This window comes from Nothobranchius furzeri, chromosome 3 (assembly GCF_043380555.1).
Source record: "Nothobranchius furzeri strain GRZ-AD chromosome 3, NfurGRZ-RIMD1, whole genome shotgun sequence".
Lineage (NCBI taxonomy): Eukaryota > Metazoa > Chordata > Actinopteri > Cyprinodontiformes > Nothobranchiidae > Nothobranchius > Nothobranchius furzeri.
The window spans coordinates 78,885,804-78,910,646 of NC_091743.1; the positions used below are offsets into that span (position 1 = coordinate 78,885,804).

At 42.9% G+C, this 24,843-nt stretch overlaps 1 protein-coding gene across 1 annotated transcript; it reads right to left on the minus strand.

Annotated features, from left to right (window-relative positions):
* Positions 1-2,258: 2,258 nt before the first annotated feature.
* On the minus strand, positions 2,259-24,511 carry pdhb (pyruvate dehydrogenase E1 subunit beta). Its single transcript, XM_015974307.3, has 11 exons — positions 24,385-24,511; positions 24,255-24,314; positions 22,215-22,322; positions 14,644-14,706; positions 14,535-14,570; positions 13,077-13,267; positions 8,932-9,026; positions 7,469-7,579; positions 7,220-7,311; positions 6,999-7,140; positions 2,259-2,757 (listed from the first exon to the last, which is right to left on the minus strand). Exons 1-11 carry the CDS (start codon positions 24,421-24,423, stop codon positions 2,612-2,614), a joined length of 1,083 nt encoding a protein of 360 aa, XP_015829793.1. The 5' UTR covers positions 24,424-24,511; the 3' UTR covers positions 2,259-2,611.
* Between the last annotated feature and the right edge of the window lie 332 nt (positions 24,512-24,843).

A 24,843-nucleotide genomic window follows, 5' to 3' on the forward strand; every position in this document is an offset into this window, starting at 1 on the left:
AAATATTTAGCGTTAAGGATTGACTACGTACGTATTAAATGTATGTATGTATGTATTAAAGATGTGACATTCCATATATATATGAAATATCAATCTGGTCTTTGAAGGTTATCTGTACAACCATCATTTCATTCATACTTCACTCTACGTCATGTACAATCATTTGTACATTTAGTTTAGAAAATAGAATTAAATAAATTTTTATAACTATATACTTGACTCTGAATTAATGTGTGTAAAGTGTGTGTTCCCGGAGCCGTCAAAGAAACTAAAGTCTTCTGATTAAACATTCAAAGACCAATCAGACTGATATTCTGGAAAGTATTTCCTTTTACATATGTATATGTTAGCAGTTGTAAATGGCCTGTATTTGAAATAGTGCCTTCTAGAGTCCTGGCTTGTTTGCGTCTAAGGTGTGGAGTGGCTCTTACAAGAGCTGTTGTATCTATAATCACTCGCAGTGTTGCAGAGGTTTTGACCTGAGGTCAAAAGATGGGATGGTTCCAAAATGCTTGTTTCCAAATTGGCCGGTTCGAGTCAGCTGGAAACTGAACTAATTCCGGAAACAATTCTGTTTTATCAACACGTTGCTTATAAAGTTGGCAAATCAGAATTTGACTTGTATGAGGGCTTTATCAAAACATAACTCAGAGGTCCCGCCTTCCTTCACAAAAACCCCTCCGGGTCTCCGCCATACTTCTCTGCTCCTCCTTGTCCCACAGTATGTTTTATTGAAAAGACAGGACGAAGAAGGCGGGGCCTTCTTGAGTTAGAGTTATAGACACAAACAACGCACACACACACCACATTCCAAAACTACCCCATCAGGTGGAAAGCTGTTTAACATAGGGAGTGAAAACAAGGTCACATTTCCTTCATACAAACCCAGGTGCATTCATTCGACAGTTTCCCATGGGAGTGTTACTGATAAATCAGACCAAGCTGGTCTGAGGCAAGGTCAAGTCCTTCCTGTGGAGACTGATACTTAGCAACAGGATGAAACTTGCGTTTAAACATTTTTAATGAAGCACCAGACGTTTTAGCAGTCAAGGAACTAACATCAATTTTTACTTAACAAGTACCTTATTTTAATGTGTATGAGTGTAGATATTAACTTGTTAAATCAAACACATACTGATCTGGTGTAGATAAGATCTGAAGTGGATCATTGCAGGAACAATATTCATTATAAAGCACAGATCACTCAAACATTGGATTTAAACATCATGTTCATATAACACATATTTTTTCAACTTACAAGCTGTAAAGTCACGTAGGAACTTCGAGTAAGTAGACATTAATTCCTTGTAAGGAATGCAGCAGTAATGCATGAGGCCTTGAGCAAAGATGTTTTGGCTTCATTGCAGTAGCAAGAACTGGGGCAGAACCTTGTTTTGGATTTGGGGCCAAACATAAGTTGCTTTTCTGTCTGCAAATGGAAGGCTACTTTCTGGTCAATTTGTCAGTGAATATCTGGCCACTTGGTATGTTACAGTGTCAACGTGGCAGGATACCACAGAACAGCGCTATGCCCTCTGTTGTCCTGGCGGGGAATTGCTTTGCAACACCCCACTGCCTGAACAGAAGTTCGAATGTGAAAACCTTTCCAACACTCTGTGTGCATCTCTCCATTGCAGATCACACGGAGAAGTATAAATATAGGCTTAACCCTGGAGTATGAAGAACATTTGTCATGTACATTTACAAAATGAAATCTATCAGGTAGGATGTAAACCAGCCTAGCGCTGTTCCTTTGATCCCTACAACATGTTCAAGCCTTTCTAAAAGAACATTGTGATCAACTGTGTCAAAGGCAGCACTGAGATCTAACAAGACCAGAACAGACACAAGATTCTTATCTGAGGCCATGAGAACATCATGTTTGGTTTAACCAGAACTTCTCTTCTGAGTTATCAGTGGTCTTGAAGATTACCATGACCTGGATGACTGAGAACCTTCACCAGCATATCAGTGGTCTCCTTTGAAAAGCAGCTGAAAGCTCACATGTTCAGCTTTTGGTGTGACCTTCATCACTACCCTTTCCTTATTCTGCCTTTCCCAGGATCCACTGATTACCTTTCTTATTCATTTTCCCTTTTCCTTTCTTCATAATTTTTAATCACAAATTTTTATTTGCATCATCTTAATGTTTAATAATTTTCTAATCTTTCTTTTAAATTTGTTCTTTTAAAGCGGCTCGTGATTTTTATTATACTGATGCTTTATGACTTGTTGATGCAAAATAAAGAGCAGAAGAGTTTACAGTTTTTATCTTTATTTAGACCGACAGGAAGAGGAACAGGCTGCAAAGAGGAAGAAAACCTAAAGATAAACAGGCTTTTATTTCTGTAGTTACAATAAATAATGGGATCCCAGCAGCCGTTTTCTGTTGATGCTGTCGAAATTGCAGAAATGTTTGAAGGAAAACAACCTCAGAACATTAATCTGGATTTAAACATCAAGAGACAGCTGGTGAAGACATTTTTGACTTATACAGGTTTTAACTTGCTGACTTAGCAACTTCCACACAGAACACAGCAGCATTTATTTTGAAAGGGAAAAAGTGGAGAGATCAGCTGATCTGAATAAAACCCAGAGAGTTCAGGTGTTTTTACACGTTGAGGGTTTTTTTGACTGAGAAGATGATGTCTTTGACCTGAGGAAGACTGTGATCCTCTAGGATCTTGGCATAAGGCATGGGGATGTCGACACCCGTTACCCTGGTAACCGGAGCATCCAGGAAGTTAAAAGCAGAACCTAAAAAAAAGGAAAAGTTTATTTTCTCAACTGACAAACAGTTTGCAAGTACATGACCACAACTTCTTCCGACTACAGCCTGGATAACATCAGTGACTTATTTAGCACCACTCAAATTGATCTGGTCCGCTTGGACGGCTTTTCCATCAGTAACAGCCACGCGGGCGGTGTTGACTGTTCAGTAGCAGCTTAAACGTGGTTCTGAGCACAGTGAGCCAGGGCCGAAAATGAGACGTCATGGTTGCTGGTAGGCTAGTGGGCGAAGCAAGAGTAGAAAGTGGGTGTGTTTACAATTTGCTGACCAATTTCTGTTTTTCAGTTTGTTAAGCAGTTTTGTCATAAATCATAAAAACAGAAGTCTCATCTAATCAGCGAAGAAGTGTGTTCCGCATACGTCACTGATTGATGCGTTTAGAGGAGTTAGTGTTTGTAAACACTGGCGCTCCTTAGTGATAATCCATTAGGAATGGGCCATATGGCTTAAAGGCTATATCGCAATATATTTTGAAGCACGTGTGTGTGTGTGTGTGTGTGTGTGTGTGTGTGTGTGTATACACAGGGCTCCTACAGGTTTCATCAAGTTAAAGTCAAGAGTTTTTAAGACCTTTTCAAGACCACTTATATAAAAAGTTATACCTATTTCAAAGCCCTACCGGCAAAAAAATATCGTTGAACTTGTGTTAATTTATTTTTATTACATTTTGCCAAAGCACTCGGTAGAGAACAGCAGCAGAGCTGTTTGAGCTTTCACAGAAAGAGTAGCTAGGTAACGTAAAACAAAGGTTTAACATGACCGCGTCAGTAGGGCTGGGTGCCAGTAGATATTTCTAGATGCTACTACTTTAACCTGGTTTTTGATGGCAGTACCTTAACAATACTTTTGTTGAAATCAATTTTTTTATTTTATGAGAGGATAACAAACTACTTAATGGTTTTATTTTTATCGTTTGTATTACATTTATTTATATTATACTTTATTTCCAAAAAAGTTAAGCAACAACAGAGAAAGCTACAGTGCAAACAGTAAAGGCTGGAACGTACAAAAGGGTCTATTTTTCACCATCTAATTGACACAACATAAACTTTCATATACATTCAAGGCTGCACCATCAGTCGGGACCCAAAACAACCCTTTGCCAACTTTTTGTTCCTCGCTTCACCCAAGGTCCTGCACTCTCTGCGTAGAAGCCAGACTGCTGATTCCTCATCTTAAATACAGATCAAACCTACTCGAAGACTCCATGACTTTACAGTTATAAGCTTAAATAATCATATGTGATGAATAAACAAGATGTTTACATCAAATGTTTGAATAATCTGTGCTTAAATCAATAAAATGTTCTGACAACGATCCATTTATATCACAAATCAGTATGAGTTGATTTAACAAGTTAATCATTGTTTACACTCATACACCATTACAATAAGATACTCATTAAGGTTAAAACCTTGTGTATCTGAGGAGGGCATGGCTTTCTGAGGGATGTTGGTAAATACTCAGAAACGTGTCAAATTCTGATTGTAATGAGTTTTGGCCAAGTTTAGCCAAAGTGGTTTAATAAACAAGAATTACTTCCCGATTAAGATTCAGTTTCCAGCTGACTCCCAATTCGACCAAATCGGGAAAGAAGCATTTTTTGAAACAATCTCCTTTGACCTTTAGTCAAAACCTTTCTGCGACGCAGCAAGCTACTTCAACTCTCAGACATCCACCTTGGACACAAATGAGCATTCCACCTTCCTGGCTTCAGACTGGACGGGTCCTATCAGAGCTGTCTACAGGTTCCTGATATCAGAGGTCCACTCCATCAGCAGTGACCAGCACGACCCCCTGGATCGAACGAGAACCTCCACACCAAGGGTGTGTAGACTGGCACAGATTACGTCTGATGAGCTTAAACAAACAACTCTCTAGTTTATAAACAAACAACTCTCTAGTTTATAAACAAACAACCCTCTAACAACAAATTCTTTTACAACCCAGACAACTTCTCTCAGATACAAAGAACGGTTGCTGAACATCTAGCTTCCATCACACCACATCTCATTATTCATATCTTGTCATGTATAATCATTAGTTTAGTAAAATAATTCATTTTATAAACTATATACTGACTCTGTCTGAAGTAATACAAAGTGTGTTTATGGTCCCTGAAGAAGCAAAGAACCCTAGAATCTTCTGATTAAACATTAAAGATCAGTCAAGTTGATATTTCATATTTGTATGGAATATCACATCTTATTGGTCATAATTAATATGTAGTGATAATGTAAATCATTAATCACGCTTCAATGTGTTATTATTGACTCAGACCCGAGCTTCTCTGGACATATTAAGGCCATAACTAAATCAGTGTTTTATCACCATCTAACATCAAGAGTCAGAGGTCTCATGTCCAGACCAGACTAAGAGAAACTTATTCATGCTTTTATTTCTAGTCGGCTGGACTATTGCAATGGTCTCCTAACTGGTCTTCCAAAAAAGCTGTGAAACAACAGCAGCTTGTTCAGAATGCTGCTGCTAGAGTCTTAACAAGAACTAAGAGAACGGGGCACATCACTCCTGTTCTTAGATCCCTACACTGGTTACCAGTAAACCACAGAATAGATTTTAAAGTGCTCCCACTAGTTTATGAATCACTCAATGGCATGGGACCAGAATACACGTCCCATCTCATTCCTGTATATACACCCAATAGGGCTCTGAGATCCCTTGGAAACAATCAGCTGGTAGAACCTCGGGTCAGAACCAAACATGGTGGAGATGCATTTAGTTACTATGCTGCACAAATACGCAATCAGCTTCCCCATGACCTCAGATGTGCCGCAACCCTAGTGTTGTTTAAAACAAAACTAAAAACCCTAATGTACTCATCAGCCTTTACATGAATTGTTTCTTATGCGGCATCGTCTCCTCTGTAATCTGTGATGTAGCTTTGTTTTCTCCTTTAGCTCTAAACTGTAAGTCTATCTGTGTGTATTTTAATTTGTGTTTTTATGTTGTTTTCATATCATGTCCTGGTAATTGTATAGCACATTGAGTTGCCTCTGTGTTTGAAATGTGCTCTACAAATAAAGCTGCCTTGCCTTGCCTATAGAACAGTCTTTACTCTTGCTTGACTTCATGTCAGTAACAGCAGTAATAACAACCTGCTGAACTGCATTTATAATGCTGCTAAACAGCAGCTAAGTTGGTTTTATGTCCCGTTTCTGCTTTTATCAGCCTCCATCCTCAGACTCCTCCTGTGTTTTGGAAGGTGATGGACAAGGGTTTACTTTTTTGCGGTCAAAGCTCTCCATGATGCCCTGCACGATGATGTGATTTGTTAAATTGCTACTATTCCTAATTTTTGCAGCACAAATCTCACTGGTGTTGCATTTAGAATGGATTTTTAGCTTTTTCGAACTGCAGAGAAGCGCTGTTAAAAGGAGACGCGTCTCCACCACTTGTAATGTGACTTGGGATCAGTCATGTGACCCACGGTTGCACATTGGGACAGCTTTATACTTTGTTCTGATATCGGTACCTACCGAATGTTTTCACTCAGTCCCAAAGAGGTCCAGCGTTCTGGCACCCAGCCCTAGGCGTCAGTCAGCCTTTCTACTGGTCTGCTGAGATTTTCTGCATTCCTCCTCTGCTGGAGGTCTGTGTTATGTTAACCATTTAGTATCGCTGCTGTAGCGCGGGAGCTGAATACATCACGCGTTTAGAATACTTTGACACGAGGCTGAGCTGCGTTCTCAATGATTGGTTCCGCCACTCCTTATATATGCTACATTATTTAATAAAAATGATTTTGGTTGAGAAACGAAACATAAGAGGAGAAATACAATATTTACATACAAATTTTAAGGCCCAGTTGTCAAAATTCAAGACTTTTTAAAGACTTTTAAAGATATTCTTTCCAAATTCCTAAATTAAATGCTTTTAGGGCGTTTTAAGTCCCCACAGGAACCCTGTGTACAAGGGTCTCCAAATCTGCAAATGGGTTCTAAATCCAACGAGTCACCAGTTGAGGTTTCACATCGCAGTGTTTCCCCTACATAGGCTCAGCGTGGCGCGGTGCCATGCATACGAGACCCCCCCCCCCTCCACACACACACACAGATGCACAAAAGGGAAGCGCCCAGCACACAATGCCTAAACAATGCACGGCAGCAAAACGGTCCGCGCTCTTCTACTACTACTTCTATTACTGATAATGTATACTAATACTACAAATAGTGTATCGGTTCACTACCTTCCATGACTCTGGCACAGATCTCAGCTCCGACTCCAAACTGAGGCCAGCCTCCCTCCACCGTCACCAGGTGGTTGGTCTTCATCACGCTGGTCTCAATGGACTCCACGTCCATTGGGCGAATGGTCCGAAGGTTGATGACCTGAAACCAAGAGATGGAGGAAGTCGCTAACAGGCTGAAGAGGTGACTTGAAGATGACCTTACAACTGTGTTTGTCTACCTCACACTCAATTCCCTCTTTAGCGAGGACAGCTGCAGCATCCAGGCAGTGACCGACAAACCGAGAGTGAGACACCAAGGTGACGTGATTTCCTGGTGAAAGAACACCGACAGTCAGCGAGGATGCTAAGAGGTCTCGGAGCCTGAAGCCTCACTGAGATTTCTTCACTTTTCCTGCTCACTGCTTTTACAACCGCTGAGAAAATAAATTAGCTTTTGGTCTCCACAGGAAAGAGGACATCACTCTCACCTTGTCTCTCAATTTTTGCCTTGCCGATGGGAATGGTGAAGTCTTTGGACTGCGAATCCTCAGACATCTCGAAAGGAACGCCGTACATCAGCTCGTTCTCCAGAAACACAACTGCAACAGAAAAAGTTCTCACCTGAGGACGTTCTTAGGTTGTAATTACACAGTGCATGTGCACGTGCAATATTCTTTGGTGGTACTATGGTAATAGCGTATACAGTTGCTGAATAGCTCTGTCAATGCTGTCATGAAAACAATGTAGTGCACTTATGAGACAAAAATGAAAATTTTAAAAAGTCATTTAATATGTAAAACAGATGTTACATTTTCAGTTTCACTTAAATTTATTTATATAGCCCCAAATCACGACAAAAGTCGTCTCAAAGCACTTCACATAGTAAAAAAAAAACTTTTGGAGGCGTTCCATAAAGTTTATGATCATCATGTCATCATGTGACAGTGCGGATAGAAGATCATCAGGGGGTCTTTTGTTCCCTCTTTGGGGGGAAACTCCCACTGGGTTTGAATCTGGGACTCTCCACCATTTGACCTTAGAACTGAAGAAGCCTCTCGGATGAGAGGTGAAACGTCTTCAAGCAACTCAAAGAAGTCCAGACGCTTTTCTTTCAAAGCTCCTTAGACCAGGGGTGTCAAACTCATTTGAGCTCAGGGGCCACATTGAGGGATATCTAGTCCCAAGTGGGCCGGACCGGTAAATTAAAAAAAAAAAAAAAAAAACTTCAGATTGTTTTCTTTGTTTTAATACAATCAATATAAAACGAGGCTGTAGCCTGAGGACAGTGTAGTACAAGTACAACACCTGAAGTGTACTTGAAAATTTGAAAAAATAGAAAATAAAAAAATCAACAAATAAACATTCCTTAGTGATTCAAAGAGCTTACAGATCACATGGCAAGATCAGTTCCATGCAGCACTTAAAGAATATTTGACTCATTTTACTTTACATCTTTTAGCTTTCACCAGCACATCAATATTGCCACTCAGGATGCCAGTCATCCTGAGTGGCAGCCAACTTCAGGATGTGATTCAAGTTCTTGTGTGAGCCTTGAGCGCAGCTTTGTTTTATTTATACTCATTACAGAGAAAACTTGCTCACAATGACAAGTTTATTTTCACTCTACATTGTAAAGTATGAAAATAAAGTTTACACAACCGTCTCGCGGGCCGGATTTAACCCGCTTGCGGGCCGGATCCGGCCCGCGGGCCGCATATTTGACACCCGTGCCTTAGACAGTATCTGAGATTCAGTTTCTGAAGGGTCAAGGTCCAACCCAACTGTTTGTTAATGCCACTTGAGTCTTGCATTATAATTTTTAATTACTCATGGTAACACCGTACACCGTGGTAAAATGTGGAGGAGGTTTAACTGTGCGCGCGTGTGTAAGCGGTTGAGAAACCCTAAAACTGGACTTAAATTTGTCTCTCATCCTGCTGTTTGGTCTCACCTGGATTATCATCTCTGATAGCGGATTTCAAGAGACCTTTGGCATCTTCTGAGTTCCAGGGACTGACAACCTTCAGACCTGGACAGTGAGCGTACCTGCAGACAAAAATCATACAGACTCCACTCACGTGTCATACCCATGCACCAAACCATAGAAACTCCTGATCTTGTCCAGGGGCCTCATTCATCAGGCGTTTGTAGAAATATTCCTTAATTCGTTCCTACCAACGAAATCCACAAAATCCTGATTTATAAAACATGCGGTGGCCTCACGTACGCACGTTCTTCCACACTCGTTTGATGATAAATCTCACCTGTGCGTACCCAGGTGCTCATGTCCGTTCTCAGTCAGAAACACCCTCATTTAACCATATCTGGTCACGCTACGTCTCAAGCTCATGAGTGGAGTACCTAGGTTCCTCCCGGAAAAAATTAAATAAAACTTTGTTGACAGCAAGATCAAGACACTGGTTGCCGAAGTGAAAGAGAACCAAACACGTTGCAGAGGTTATACACGCAGTCGGGACAGAGGAGAGGTTCCCATCAGGAATAAATAAAAACTTTAATATGATAGATTGTTTAGTGACGGGTTGTCATTTGCATTTAAGGAGGTGTTGTCAGAGAGCGCAGCTTCTTCTGAGCTGTCATTCGGTCTGGTTCTCATGACAAAATGTGTGTGATCTGGGAGCAGAGGAGGTTCTGGGGAGTTCATGTAGTTGTAAAATAAATGATTAACTGGATTCATGTGGTTTGTCGCTCTACAAAGGATCCAGAAGGATTTCCTTCAGGAATCAGATCAGTGCGCTCATGGAGGATGCATTTGCTCAAGAGAACACGCTCTGTCAAATCCTCCTATAACACCAGATCAGCCATGATACGATGTCAGATTACCGTCAGTCACATGCGCTATTTAGAGGTTTTAGCACCATTTATCTGATGCAGCTATTTTTCCACCAAAATATATTGGGTGATGTTTTTTCTTCTTGGGAGGGGCTCCGCTGGGGGGTCCCGCTGGGATCGATCCTTGGTCCTCTTTTGTTTGCCATTTATCTGCTTCCTCTGGGGTCAATCTTTCGTAAACATGGCCTATCACTCCATCGCTATGCTGACGATTGCCAGATTTACTCTCCATTGTCTCAGGAGAAAGGTCTCTCTATCCAGTCCTTTGTGTCCTGTCTTAATGAGGTGAAGTCTTGGCTAATGGCCAACGTTCTGCATCTGAATGAGGGAAAGACAGAGCTCATTGTTTTTCACCCCAACAGCAGGAATGTGGATCATCATGTTGATCTAGGCCCTCTTTCTCCCTACTCAAAACCAGTTGTCACCAGTTTGGGGGTGAAAATTGATGCTGGACTTAAATTTGATGCTCACATCAACTCTGTAATCCGGTCCAGTTTCTTTCACCTGAGATGCCTTGCAAAAATCAAGCCTATGCTGTCAAGAGCCCACCTGGAGTGAGTACTGCATGCATTTGTAATTTCTAGGCTTGATTACTGCAACTCTCTCTATGCAGGGTTGTGTCAATCATCACTGCGCCGCCTACAGGTTGTGCAGAACAGCGCAGCCAGGTTCCTGACTGGGAACAGGAAACAGGACCACATCAGTCCGGTTCTGGCCTCCCTGCACTGGCTTCCGGTTTGCTATCGTTCACACTTCAAACTCCTCGTCTTTGTTTTTAATTTCTTCCAGGGTGGTGCTCCCCCCTATCTGGCCATGCTCCTGAACAGACATTCCCCATCACACGCTCTGCGCTCCTCCGACCAAGGCCTGCTCGCTGTCCCTCATTCTAGGTGTCGTACTCGCGAGGACCGGGCTTTCTCAGTCCTAGCACCGTCACTCTGGAACCAGTTGCCACCCTCAGTTAGGCTGTCCCCATCTCTGCCAGTCTTCAAGAGTCGCCTAAAAACCCACCTCCTCCGCTTGGCGTTTCCTGAACGTGTTTGAATTTGGCCCTCTTTTATGTTGATTTTATTTCACAGTTTTCATTGGTTCACTCTATCCCTTGTTTTACACATTTGTCCTGCACTAGAATGTTTCACCTTTTTTTGTAATTTGTAATGTGTAATTTGAATTGCTTTTATTTTCTGATTTACTCACTATATTTAACTTTCTACTGTACCATGTTCAGCACCTTGGGCTTCCTGACAGGGTTGCGGAAGGCGCTTTGTAAAGTTTTGATTGATTGATTATTTATTAGATAAAATAATAATTAGATGTGGAACATGTGTGGATGACTGAGACCTTCATTCCTGCTGTTCCCACAATCTACCACTAGATGCTGTTCGTACTCATGGTCCAAGCGGTTTTTATTGGTGGGTTTTACATGACGTTGCATCTACATCACCAAAGGCAGATGTGGGTCCGGAAGTAGCTGGCGCTGCACTAAACACTATTTACTTTGGTGACTGGGCGTTAAATGCCTAAATTCTGTGAGGTCTACGGTTATTACGATCACTCTAATTGGGACAAACATTATTTTCATGTCCCAAATGTAGTGCGCCACTAAAGACTTAAAAGTCTCTTTCTGGAGTATTTCTATTAACTGATGGCACCATCTAGTGGCTGACAAGCATAGCACAAACAGTCTCTGGATCCATTTTTAAAGATGGCGACTTCACGTTTCTGTTTATAAAAGTGCTTCTGTAGCCGACAAACAGCTAAAACACGTTGTTTTACCATTGAGACTTACTTGTACGTGAAAAGTTCATTTACTCTGCATCAGCCGAGGTATTCCCTACATCTGAAGCATCTAAGCGGAAGTCTAACGTTATTGGTTATTTCTGGTGGGCGCTCAGTTTCCTATTGCACAGAGCTCTGCGGGGCAGGGGGTGTGCTTAGCAATAAAAAAAAAGACTTATCGCTTAAATTATATCATAGTACATGATAAATCACTTTTATGGATTTCTGACAAACCATACATAATTTCTGAAAGGGGGAAAACTCCGGAAAGATACTTTAATTGAAAAATAATAACTAAATGTAATGTACTGACAGAAGACGGCAGAGGTGGATCAGTAATCTACGGCTTAAAACAGGAGCTAAAACGGACGATGCTGGAGTTTACAGAAATCACTTTCTATCTACAGAAATCACTTTCTATCAGGTGAGAGATTACGGAGTGTTTTATTACACAGTTGCTTAGAAACAGCCACAAAAACCACAGATTAACAGTTTTATACTGTTTTCACATGTCCTCACTGCTAATAGCTTTCAGAGTACTAATGTTTTTAGCAGTTAGCTTAGTGTTTTAATGCATTTGTACCTTATTAAAATCAAACGTACCAGAAATTTGGATTTAAAAAGCATAAAAAGTTACTTACAAGTAGATGCCAGCAAATACTGATGGTTAGCATTAGCGATAGCGTTATTATCATGAGTTAAAAAAAACAGCGCAACTCACTACTTACCCGAGCAAAAACAAGACAACGGTCATCTAAAGCTTCTCCAGATCACTAAAAGGTTAACCAACCAGAAATACAACAGCTGCAGGCTTCCAGGCGTGTAAGAGGCTTTCGTTTGGTTTGCAGTGAGACATGAGGAAGGCAGCACACGGTAGTTTGTGGCAGATCGCTTCAGCGCCGGGTAAATCCTCCACAGTGGATGAAAAGTGTGACTTTTAAAACTTTATGGGTCGTAACATCAAAGAAGATGTATTTGTTCACGTCTGTGCCAGCTCATTAAAGGCTCAGTAAAATCGCTTTCATCAATCGCGCCGTGTTGTATCTTTTGTTGCGGCGCAAAACACTTCCTGACCCATTTGAGTTTTGCATGGCTGCAGACGTCACGTGAGTGAAACCCGGCAATATTTAGGAACATTGCCACGAATAGTACAAAATGATGACTACCACACAATGCATAAATTAGTTCCTACACACGACGCACGCTGTATCTGTGCATAAGTACGGTTGAGAAATAGACTAGACTTTATTAATCTCACAGTGGAGAAATTCACTTGGTGAAATGAGGCCCCAGGAACCCAGCAGTCAGACGTTCCTGTAGTCCAGGCTAAGCAACAAGCTGAAAGACCTTCTGGAGGCCTGGCCACTGAGAAAGAACATGAAATCCAACCTCCTGATTATTTACAAGCTTCAGAACCTGAAAGTCATAATTTCTTGTCATTACAACGCAACATGTGTTTGAACGTACCACGCAGCAAAGCACTGTGAGTGCTGAGCAGCAACACCAGCCGACGCTCCGTTGGGTCCTCTGAAGACGATGGGAACTGGCTGCAGTCCAGCAGACATGTAGTAGGTTTTGGCTGCAGAGTTGATGACCTGATCAATGGCTTGCATGGAGAAGTTAAAGGTCATGAACTCACAAATGGGTCTAAGACCCGCCTAAAGGGAACAAACACAGAGTTTATTCCAAGTATTGAGGAGAAACCAGAGGAAGGTTCTTGACAGCGACTCAGGGTTAGGAATTCACTCATAACCAGAGGATTGCCGGTTCAACCCTGAAGCATGTCCATCTTCCTTCCTCAAATGCTCTGTGACCCTGTCCCCACTTGTGCCCTCTTGGTGCTGACCCAGAAAAGCAGAAGATGAGTGCAAGTACTACTACGAGTAGTACTAGCTTGTTGATGTTTACCAATGTAGATGCTTCATAATACTAAGCCCTCCCACTGTCCTAATGGGTGTGACCCCACGAGGAAAGTTGACCATTGAGCAGGGTTCATAGTTTATACCTTGGGTCCATGTGGCAGGGGTGAGGAGTGAGCACCACCTCACCCCTGCCATGTGGACCTCAAGGGATAAACCATCAATCCTGCTCAATGGTCAACTTTCCTCGCGGGGTCACCCATGAAGACAGTGGGAGGGTTAAACATTCTCCATCTCCTGATAATAACATTTTACTCTCTTTGACATTGAATGTGCTACTACTAGTTTACCCGTTTAATTATAGATTCACTAGGATAAATGCAATAAAGATTATCTTTCACCAAATAGAATATTTACTAAGAAACCACAATGTAACCATAGAAACATTACTTAGTATATGTTGTGTGTGTGTGTGTGGGTGTGTGTCTGCTCTGTCTTCTCCATCCCCAGTGAGTCGTGGTGGATGGCTGCTTATACTGAGCCACGACCTCTGGAGGTTTCTTCCTGTTAAAAGGGAGTTTTCCTCTCCACTGTTGCTGCATGCTTGCTTAGTATGAGGATTGCTGTAAAGACTCTGACACTAGTCAGTGACTCGACGCAACCTGCTGGGTTCCTTATATAGGAAATGTTTTACTGATTGGCTTAATGGCCTGACCTCTATTGGAATGTTTACTGTGTGAAGGTCCTTGAGACGACTCTGGTCCTGATTTGATGCTTTATAAATAAACTGAATTGAATTGAATCATAAGTTATTCGATTTTCATCAACTTAAAAGATGTGTTGATGTTGCAGAATTAACACCATCTTACTTTGTTTAGATGTGACTGAATCATCACACTTCCTGTTTAAAACAACAGACGCCAAATGATTTGGACACAGTTAAAGCTAAATCTAATAATGAACCAAATGGAGGCACTGATGCCGACCCTAAACCTAACACTTGATTTGGTTCGGTTGTCCTTACGTTGTTTTGTGGTCTATGTGTTGTGTGAAGACAGGAACTCACCATAGCAGCTCCCACTGCAATCCCAGCGAACCCCATCTGCACCAGAGACAGAAACCAGCTGATGGATCCATGCTAACCAAAGTCAAATTTTACCCCAGCAAGCTCTCACCTCTGAAATGGGCGTGTCAATGATTCGTTTGTCTCCGTACTTCTTCCACAGACCTCTGCTCACCTGCAGACACATTGTACAAAAACAATCGGGCCTTTTTTATTCTAGATTCCTTTTGTTTTAAATTTTAAAGGAAAATGAAAAATTAGCAGTAAACAGAAGTTCAACCAACTTAATAAAATTAACTCCTTTAAAGGGTCGATCTGGTTCTGATCCTTTAAAGACCCCAAGGAACATGGAGTTTTATGGTGTTTTAATCTAGATGTTCAGATCTACCTTCTTTTCTTCTTAGATGTTTGAACTGTGGCAAAACAGCTTTGCAGTGTGTTGTTGGTAGAGCCTCGTGATTTTTATCTTACAGTTTCTTCTTCTAATTTTAGAATGATAAATTAAACCTCTGAATTTAATATCAACTGAACACAAATACATATAAACTTGCTGTTATATTAAAAAAATCAATTAATAATAGGGATGCTCTGATCCAATCATGGGATTGGAAAACAGGTCGGATCTAACAGAGTTAGGTGGAAAAGCTACAATGGCAATTCTGCTAAACAAACAACCTTAAAACATATTGCTCTTTCCTCGTAACAATGTTCTAACATAGTATAGCAAAACATTTACTAAAAATATATATATATAAATAAAGCTGTTCTCTCTCATTTGTCTAAAAACATTTACCAAAAACACGTTTCAGACTGAAAGCAACTATTGGACATAGACATGCTTGATATAGGCTTTTTTACTGATATCCGATATATGATATTGTCCAACTCTTAATTTCCAATACCGATATTAACTGGTACCAAGATTTGCAGGGTCCCCTTTCATAAAAACAGACAAACTAAACCATTTTAGGATGCTAACATTACATTTCTCTCATCATGCTTGATAAACTGTAAACATTATCTGTGCAAAATAACAAAATACTTCAATGTAAGTTAGTAACAGCAAAATGCCGCATTTAATTTGCCTCCAACAGCTGAATCACACTCTCCAAGGAGATAATCCTAACAAACAGCCTGTGACACCTTTAGACCAATAATTATTACGTTTATTAGGGGTGTAACGGTACGCTAAACTCGTATTCGGGTCGGTTCAGTGTTTTGAACTGCTCAGTTCGATTAATTTTTGGTATATTATGATAATATTTATTTAATATCTGAATGGCTCCTATAGTGAGCAGAACCAGGTGTCATCACAGGCTGCTGATCTAGCATTATGTCTTTTATTATTTCACAGGTTATTTGCGCCACAGACATATCTACGTAGATGCCCTGTGGACTGGCGCTGTCCATTAGAGATGCCGTAATAGCCAACCACCGTTTTACGTAGATTAGCCTCCAGTGCATTAATTTCTACTGGAGGAAGCTGCTTGCCCTAGTAACAACCACATTTTATCAGCTTTTTCACAAAATCAAGGTACGGCATAGGGCTGCACAATGTATCGAAAAATTATCGTCATCGCGATAACAGGACGTGCGATAGGCCATCGCAAAGCACGTCAAAAATGGCGATAAATGTTTGGTTCAACATTTCCATCCGTGTCATACATCAGCTTTTTGTAAACCAGCTCTGTTTTTTATGCGGAAGTATTATTTGACCAATCAAATTTAGCCCATCTGATATGCGGCCAATCAGATGGGTCCGTTCACGTAATACTCCCGGCCCCTACATAGACCCTGAGGATGGAAAGCAACACCCGAACAGAGTTAGCGGCGCCGTTCCCTTGTTCATCATGCTGGCTCAGAGCAACAAACGCACTTTGTGCTGAGGTTTCTGGAATCAGCGCTGCTTTCAAACGTGAACGTGAGTCCGCTCGGTGTCGTTAATCATTTTTACCGGGCTGACTCCGACACGTGCCGGTGAACCAACCCACCTTCATGTCGCTAGTGTTCCACTGGGTGGTGAGGTTAGCCCCAGGCTCCGGTTAGCTTCCAGCTAAAAGGCTACAGCACTCTCCTCCCAGTCCCTCCCTGCTAAAGAGGGCCTGGAAAAGTTCCCCCACACATCAAAGTGATTTTTCATTTATGAGCTTTTATAACCTTGTTAATCAGGATAGTTGATTTGCTGCTGCACATAAACTGTCAGTCAGAAGCTCTGCTAGCCGGTTATCTTAAGAGGAGCTAGTTCAATTTGTTAGCTTGTTATCAGAATCATAGTTTCATCATCTGTGCTGCTTTTTAAGATCTAGGTAAACTTGTTCAATTTGGGGTTAAAACCAAATGTTTTCACATATTTTCCATGTAGTTTTTTTTTTGCCAGTTCCTCTTCTGAAAGGTAGACAATTGTTTTTCTCTTTCCCTCAAAAAATCTTAATATTCTCCTAGTTTGGCCCAGCACAGTTCACTTTCCAGTTGCAGCAACAGCCTTATATCATAACCACATAAGTGGAGAAAATGCTCAGTAGCAATGAGAGAATTTGCTGTTGCATTTAAGTTATGTTAAATATTATTTAACATTTAAATTTATTTTCTGATTTTTTTTAATTCAGAAAACCCTGGTAAGAGATGTTTTTCTGTATTTGGAGCATCAAAAAAGTTTTATGGTGGAGGTGATGTTTTAAAGTCACTGAGAAACTGCATGCATGCAGTTTGTTGTTTTGCTGCTAATACAGTAGCAGGTGCAGCTGCATATTTTTGCAATAAAAATGTTGTAATGGAATTCATGCGTTAGTTTTTGTTTGCTTTGAACCCAGAGCAGACATCACACGCCAGACGACATCAACACTGCATACTTAAGTATTTGTTCATTTATCGCGAGTAATATCGGTATCGCAATATTAAGCATTGTTATCGAATATCGCAGGTTTTCCTAATATCGTGCAGCCCTAGTACGGAATGATAATTAAAATACAAAAACATTAAATAAAAAGAAATACTAAATATAAAATCCTGTTAGGTAGACTAGAAAAATCACTAGTAATCCCACGTGATCTGTTTTCAATTGTACACTGGTTGTTCACATTGTCCATAATGTTGGGCGGGCTGGCCAGCCACCATTTAGCCAGCCTGATTTCTCAGCATGTTCCCTTAGAACAGGATCACTCCTTCACTGCGGTGGAGGCAGCAGTTAGCTCAGAGTTAAACGGCATGACTCCTTGCCACCGAGGAATCTCCTGAGACCAGACTCCCTCCTCCAATGCGGCAGAGCTCCCATCCCCTCCTGATCGCCAGCCAGCCAGGCCCATGGAGACAGAACAGTAGGTCCTGCTAGCCTTTTTGTTTATTTCCCTGTACCACCACCTGGGCCGGACAACACAAACCCTTCCTTCCTCCAGGCCAGTGCCAACCCGCGTGCACACAGACACCCAGTCCTCACCACCGAACCGATCAATGCTCAGACAAAAACGACAAGAACCCAGTGGAGCTGTCCAGATCTCACAAGCGACCCAGCCCCACTCTATAGGCCACCCTGGTGGCCGGGCCCAGCCCGAACCAGATACATGGGCTCATCATACTGTGGACCCACCACCCGCAGGAGGAACATGAAGGGTCCGGTGCAGTGTGGATCGGGTGGCAGACCGAGGCGGGAGCCTTGGAGGTCCGATCCCCGGACAAGGAAACTGGTTTTTGGGACATGGAACGTCACCTCGCTGGCGGGGAAGGAGCAGGAGCTTGTGGCAGAGGTTGAGCGGTACCGGCCAGATATAGTCGGACTCACCTTGACACATAGCATTGGCTCTGGAACCCAAGTCCTAGAGAGGAGGTGGACACTCTCCTTTGCTGGAGTTGCTCCAGGTGAGAGGCGGAGGGCTGGGGTTGGCTTTTTGTTAGCCCCAAGACTCTCTGCCTGTGTGTTGGGGTTTACCCCGGGGACGAGAGGGTAGCTTCCCTGCGCCTTCGGGTTGGGGAACGGGTCCTGACTGTTGTTTGTGCTTATGCGCCACATATCAGTTCAGAGTACCCACCCTTTTTAGAGCCCCTGGGACGAGTGCTAGATAGTGCTCCATCAGGGGACTCCATTGTCCTGCTGGGGGACTTCAATGCTCACATGGGCAATGACAGCTTGACCTGGAGTGTTGTAAATGGGAGGAACGGCCCACCTGATCTGAACTCGAGTGGTGCTTCGTTATTGAACTTCTGTGCAAGCCGCAGTTTGGCCATAACGAACACCATGTTCGAACATAAGGATGCCCATCGGTACACTTGGTACCAGGGCAGCCTTGGTCGCAGGTCGATGATAGACTTCGTAGTCGTATCATCTGACCTGAGGCCGTATGTTTTGGACACCCGAGTCAAGAGAGGAGCGGAGCTGTCAACTGATCACCACCTGGTGGTGAGTTGGACCAGATGGCAAGGGAAGATGCCGCGTAGACCTGGCAGACCCAAAAGCATAGTGAGGGTGTGCTGGGAATGCCTGGCAGAAGAACCTGTCAAGACGGTCTTCAACTCCCACCTCCGGCAGAGCTTTGACAGCGTCCGAGAGCAGTGGGGGACACTGACTCCGAGTGGGCCTTGTTCCACTCTGTGATTGTTGAGGCGGCTGTTGCTAGCTGTGGTCGCAAGGTGGCCGGTGCCAGAAAGAACGCGATTGCGGATACAAGGGGCCGAAATGAGTTTCCTCCGTAAGGTGGCCGGGCTCAGCCTTAGAGATAGGGTGAGAAGCTCGGACATTCGGGAGGGACTCGGAGTAGAACCGCTGCTCTTCCGGATCGAAAAGAGCTAGTTGAGGTGGTTTGGGCATCTGGTCAGAATGCCTCCTGGACGCCTCCCTGGGGAGGTGTTTCGGGCATGTCCTGCCGGCAGGAGGCCCCTGGGTCGACCCAGGCCACGTTGGAGAGATTACATCTCCAATCTGGTCCGGGAACGCCTTGGGGTCCTGCTGGAGGAGCTGGTGGAGGTGGCCAGGGAGAGGACGGTCTGGAGCTCCCCATTTGGGATGCTGCCCCCGCGACCCGGATAAGCGGAGGAAGACGACAACGACTTCACATATCAGGCAAAGTCTGAGGAAAACACTCAAAATGATAACGATAATATGACCTGCACTTGTATAGCGCCTCTCAGAGTAAGGACTCCAAAGCGCTTTACACTACAGTGTATCATTCATCCATTCACACACACACATATTCACACACTGATGGTGATGAGCTACGATGTAGCCACAGCTGCCCTGGGACGCACTGAGAGGCGAGGCTACCAAGCACAGACGCCACCGGTCCCTCCGACCACCACCAGCAGGCAAGGTGGGTTAAGTGTCTTGCCCAAGGACACAACAGCAGAATTCTCTGTCCGGAGCCGGGATCGAACCTGCAACCTTCCGATTACTGGACAACCCGCTCAACCTGTTGAGCTACAGCTGCCCAACAGCGACAATAAAATACGATCCTATCCAGAAGGCCAGCCACTCAAAATAAAGCCATGATTCTCTTCTTTCAAACAATATAAGTATCATTTCTGTACCAAATAAACTCACAAAGCCAGCTGTGATCAAACAGAAAACAACACAGCTCTTTATCGGCAGTCAGCAGCCTGAAGTCTGTCTTACCTTAGCTGATTTGTGATGAAAAATCAGTGTTCCGGTAAAAAAATCCACTCGATTCGTGTAATCCGTTTTCCTACTGTCAAAACGAACAAATTTCTGACTGTTTTTGCCGTGTTTTGCTCCCTACAGGCGAGTTAGAAATCCGTGACGCCATCTAACCCCGGCTTTCCACCGGAGCCGTCAGCAGCATGTTACTGCAGCAGCACGTCATAGCTATTGATAGGAACTGCTGTGGTCAACAGAACCTTTTCCACTGGAGCCGTCAGCAGCGCGAGTCGGCCGCGTCTCAGGAGCAGCATGTCGCGGCCCTTACGCGCCGGTTCTATTTTCTATGCGCGACGCCTCTTAAACGGGTCAAGTTCGACATTTTTGGGGAAGGAAAGACAGGAAATCGGACGTGGAAATGGAGAGAAGCTCCTGAGATTTTCAGAATAAAGAAACGTACTGCCTTCCGGGTGCTTTACTTTTAAAAAAAGTTACTAAATGTGCTACCCCTTGAGAAGTTATCACCTAGCTAGCGGCCTCCTTTGTTTTTCAGGTCCGTATTGGCGATTATAAAACGGACAGAACATAAAACACAAACCTTTTGGAGCCATGTTGTAGTTTTCTCCTGCTTGTTGTTGTGTTTACTGACTAAGTCACTTGTGTGACTTCGTGCTCGGTCGGTGACAGCTGCTCCCCTGCTGCTTCGCGTCTCGTGGGAAGGGCCAAGCAGCAGTTTACGCGAGCAAGACGTGCTGCTGCAGTAACAAGCTGCTGACGGCTCCTGTGGAAAGCCGGGGTTACCCAGAAGATTGGCTCACCCCTTGGGGAGCTTGTGGTCTTTTTGTTTCAATCTGGACACAATGAAACACAGCACCACACGATTCTATTGGCTCAGAGCTTTAAGGCATGATTTGAACCACGCAAATCTTCCAATGGGATCCTGAGATATCCTCGCACGTAACACATCTTTGCCATGTGCGCTTAATAGTCAAGTTTCACTCACAAGAGCAGGACACACAAGGGCGTGTTTACCTGCAGTGCTGATTCTCTCTCACAAGCGTTTATTGACGAGGATCTTTTTAAGATAGTTATCTGCTTTTTTCGACATCATATTTTTACAATGGCTGGAAAAAACGAAGTTTTTCACCACTAAAGAGGTCCTGGATATGTTTGCTGATGATGGCGGTGCTAACGTGTGTCTGGTGGATTCCTGTCTGCAACCAACCAATAAAAACACACCATTGGGATGCAGCAGCAGCAACACCCCATCTCTCTGAGCTTTGGTTTCAACTTATGTTTAAAATGCGGATAAAAAATTACACACAAAAAGAAATGTTACATTTCAGCTGTTTTGTTAGTGATCTGCTTAGTGACGTATGCTTCGGGAGATACGCTAATGGCGTAGCGTGTCCTGTTGGAGTGAGGCATCATGCAATTTGCCGCACAGAAATCTTGTGTTGTACAGTGTGCCACCTCTCTGGAGTTCTCTCAATGTGACATGAACAATCCTGTGCACCATCCAAAAATCGCAGTGTGATCCCCGCATAAGCCATGTGCTGTCTGTATAGGTTTGAGAGTGGAAGGCTTGGTGACAGAGCGCGCCTAGATCTGTGTTGTTGATTGGTTAGGTGTCTAGTATTAAGCTACCTGATAGACTATAATTAATAAAGAATGGAAACTTTTTTTACCCACCCATCTTTTCTATTGCACCTCATGGCTATCGATAGATATGTTTCTTTATTGAATTATTGTCCAGCCCTAGGGCAGGGAGAGAGGGAAGGCTGAAGATGATTTCTGTTACATTGGTGGACGTATGCAGACCAAGTTATGTTATTGATATGAGATTGAAATGATAAAATCCCTGGAGTATGACATCTAGACTCCTCTTCTGTGAGGTGGGAGAATTGGTGTGCATTATGAAATATAAATGTCAAATAATAAAGATTAAGGTCAAGCGTTTCAAAATCCAGCCAGAGTCCAAATAAAGGTATTTCAGCTGGTCAGGGGGACTGTTCAGAGCTACTAACAGATCACAGGAAAGTATGTCTGCTGGGAAGGACAATAGAAGACAATGATTAGGATTATTTGTGTATCACTTCTACCTTGTAGGCTCCGTCATACTGAGCCACTTCCTCACCCATCAGGAAAACACGTTCGTCCCTCTCCAGCTCTTCGTCCATTGCCTGATTCAGGGCATCACGAACAGTCACCTATTGGTAAGATGTCAAGAACACAATGACTAAGCATCCATCACCCCTAAACATCCAAATTGTTTGCCGAACGAGTCTATACTCAGAATCTGAGGTTACAACATGTCCCATGATGAAAAAAGCAGCATAGTCCAGCATGATTTCTATGCTGCTTTCTCAGCAGTGTTCCATTTATGTTTAAAGGCATGGTTCACTCTTTTAATCAATACATCTGCAGTGGTCTCTAGTAGGAACGAATATATACAACGCACCATTTCTTGGAACTAAAATGTACCTACAACACAGCTGAGCTTCAGAGGGCTGGATCTGGAGTCTTATTTCCTGATATGTGGACGTCTCTCTTCTGATTGGCTAACAGCAACACGACTCTACCACTGATTCAGTTTGCTCTGCAATGTTGATGTAATATCTCCACAAATAACAAGACTGGCGGAGTTCGGCGGTGAGGTATAGTTGCTAATGCTAACAGTTAGCTTCTACTGGTCCAGACGTTCTCTGGTGTTTCCTGGACGCTAAACCAACAACAGCCTTCCCCGTCGTGAGTCAAGATGGGCGAGTCCATGAATGTTAGTGACAGTGTGACGTAGATCTGTCAGGTTTTTCAGGAGATTCACTGTCTATTTTCTATGAGAATCTAATGCAGGAGATAGGTGTAGGAGACTATGTTCAGCCTGTATCAAAAACTTAGTGACTGATTATAATCAGACATAACCATTAAAAATAGTTTGTTCAACACCTTTACAAGGAGCAATATGTAAGACTTTTACAGTGAAATAAAAGTAATGTCTCAATCATGTTAGAAGGAAGATTACATTTAAACAGACTTCATTCTCAGCCGGATGGAGGCTTGTCAGTTTTCCTGCTTTCAAAATAACTAAAGAGGGATGTAGCGTTTGTTTACAATATGTGAGCCCGCGGGGTTGTTGAGTTCTTGTCACTGCAGCACTGGAATTTTTAACTTAACATCGTTCGGAACAATGCAGCAGTGTTTTATAAAGATCCTAAACCAGTAAACAGGAGCAACCCCGAAGTTATTCCTTGTATCCCTAAGAAGCCATGGCATCCTTTGGTTTTACTGTAATATTGGGTAAAGAAGGCTAGACGCTAATGTTGAGCTAAAAATGCTAACCGTGAATTAGAAGCAAAGCTCTAAAAATATAAAGCTTTTGTATTATTACCAACAACTCAATATTAGTTTAATTTTTTATCCACTTATCAACGTCAGTGTTTACCCAGTGCTTTATAAGCAGCCAGGCTTTCCTTGGTCACCCGATAGGCTAAGTGTGGTCCCCCTTGGCCCTGCTCTCTGCTGACATGGACGACGCACGGCAGCAAAGTTAACCGCGGGCCCACTTTTATGGATAAGGAATGGTGGCGCTACCCTACCCCTGCTCTCATGGTCCGGCCCACCATGCTTATCAAGTTTTCTGGGAGACACACTGAACTTACAGTGTGTGACTCATCTTCACTCATCATCTAGAAACTTCTGCCGCTGAGTCTAGCTGGCAACAGCCATGACATTCATAATGGGAGTGAGAAAAAGACTTGTTTTGCTTGGAGGAAGAGGTGCACTACCCAAATTTGACCACAGGATATCATTCTTACATAATGCACCTTTAATTTTTTTCATATTATCATCTAATAATCAACTGTAATATCTTTTTCTGGCTGTCCTCACAATATGAACTTATTTTTGTAATTTTGCATTTGCTTTCCGCCTCAAGGACGATTCTGTAAAGTGTGTTCTTCTTTTTCTGGGCGTTAGTAACTATTTTTTTGTTTTCCTGATCGGCTTTACTGATTTCTAACTAACAGATGCCTCAAAGGCACACTCGTACTTTTGTTTCCGTGTTTCACTCGTTGGAAAACAGCTTGTACTCGTCTCTTTTTTCATGAAAGTAAAAACCTTTTTCTGACAGGAAGGTTTCTCACCTGGACCCCGGCCGGAGCGCTCCTCTGGAAGCCCCTCCGCGCCACCAGGAACACGGCATTCTGCGGGAAGACAGCCTCCGTTATTCGGTTACAGACCAAAACACACAGAAGACCTCTAACATGCTTATACCTTTCCGGAGCGTAGCAGACTTCTCAGGGACGTCGCCATCTTTACCCTGTCCTCTGCCGGAAAGAAGGTTGAGTCTCCAATAAGATCAGGATATTTCAACCAATCAAACCCGCAGTTCACACGTTTGTCGAAATGTGACGTAAGACGGAGCCAATTGCAGCAGGCCGCCTGAGAAGAAGGCGGGAGAACCTCCAGCAGGAAAAATAAGCTCAAGGACACCAATCCCAATGTTTTTTTAGTTTATTTTTGTCCCGTGTCCTGTCTGGCTGTGAAGCGAATAGAATTAATGTCTGAATGCTGGTGACAAACCTTACAGATTTTCTCTCAGGTGGAGCATCAAAGCTTCTGCTTTTAAAGTCACGCCTGATACTTAAAACTTCATTGTTGTTGTTTTTTGAATGCTTTGTAATTCCGACCAGACAAGGAGACAGAGGTGAAAGAGAAATAGGGGGGCTTCCC

What these genes read in the sequence shown, in the direction of transcription:
- pdhb (XM_015974307.3), bottom strand. Translation starts at nt 24,423, where the DNA reads ATGGCGACGTCCCTGAGAAGTCTGCTACGCTCCGGAAAG. An exon ending in AGTATGACGGAGCCTACAAG is followed by an intron (nt 14,707 to 22,214) that starts GTAGAAGTGATA and finishes ATGTGTCTGCAG; the next exon opens with GTGAGCAGAGGTCTGTGGAA. An exon ending in TATCAGAGATGATAATCCAG is followed by an intron (nt 7,580 to 8,931) that starts GTGAGACCAAAC and finishes TTTCTGTTGCAG; the next exon opens with TTGTGTTTCTGGAGAACGAG.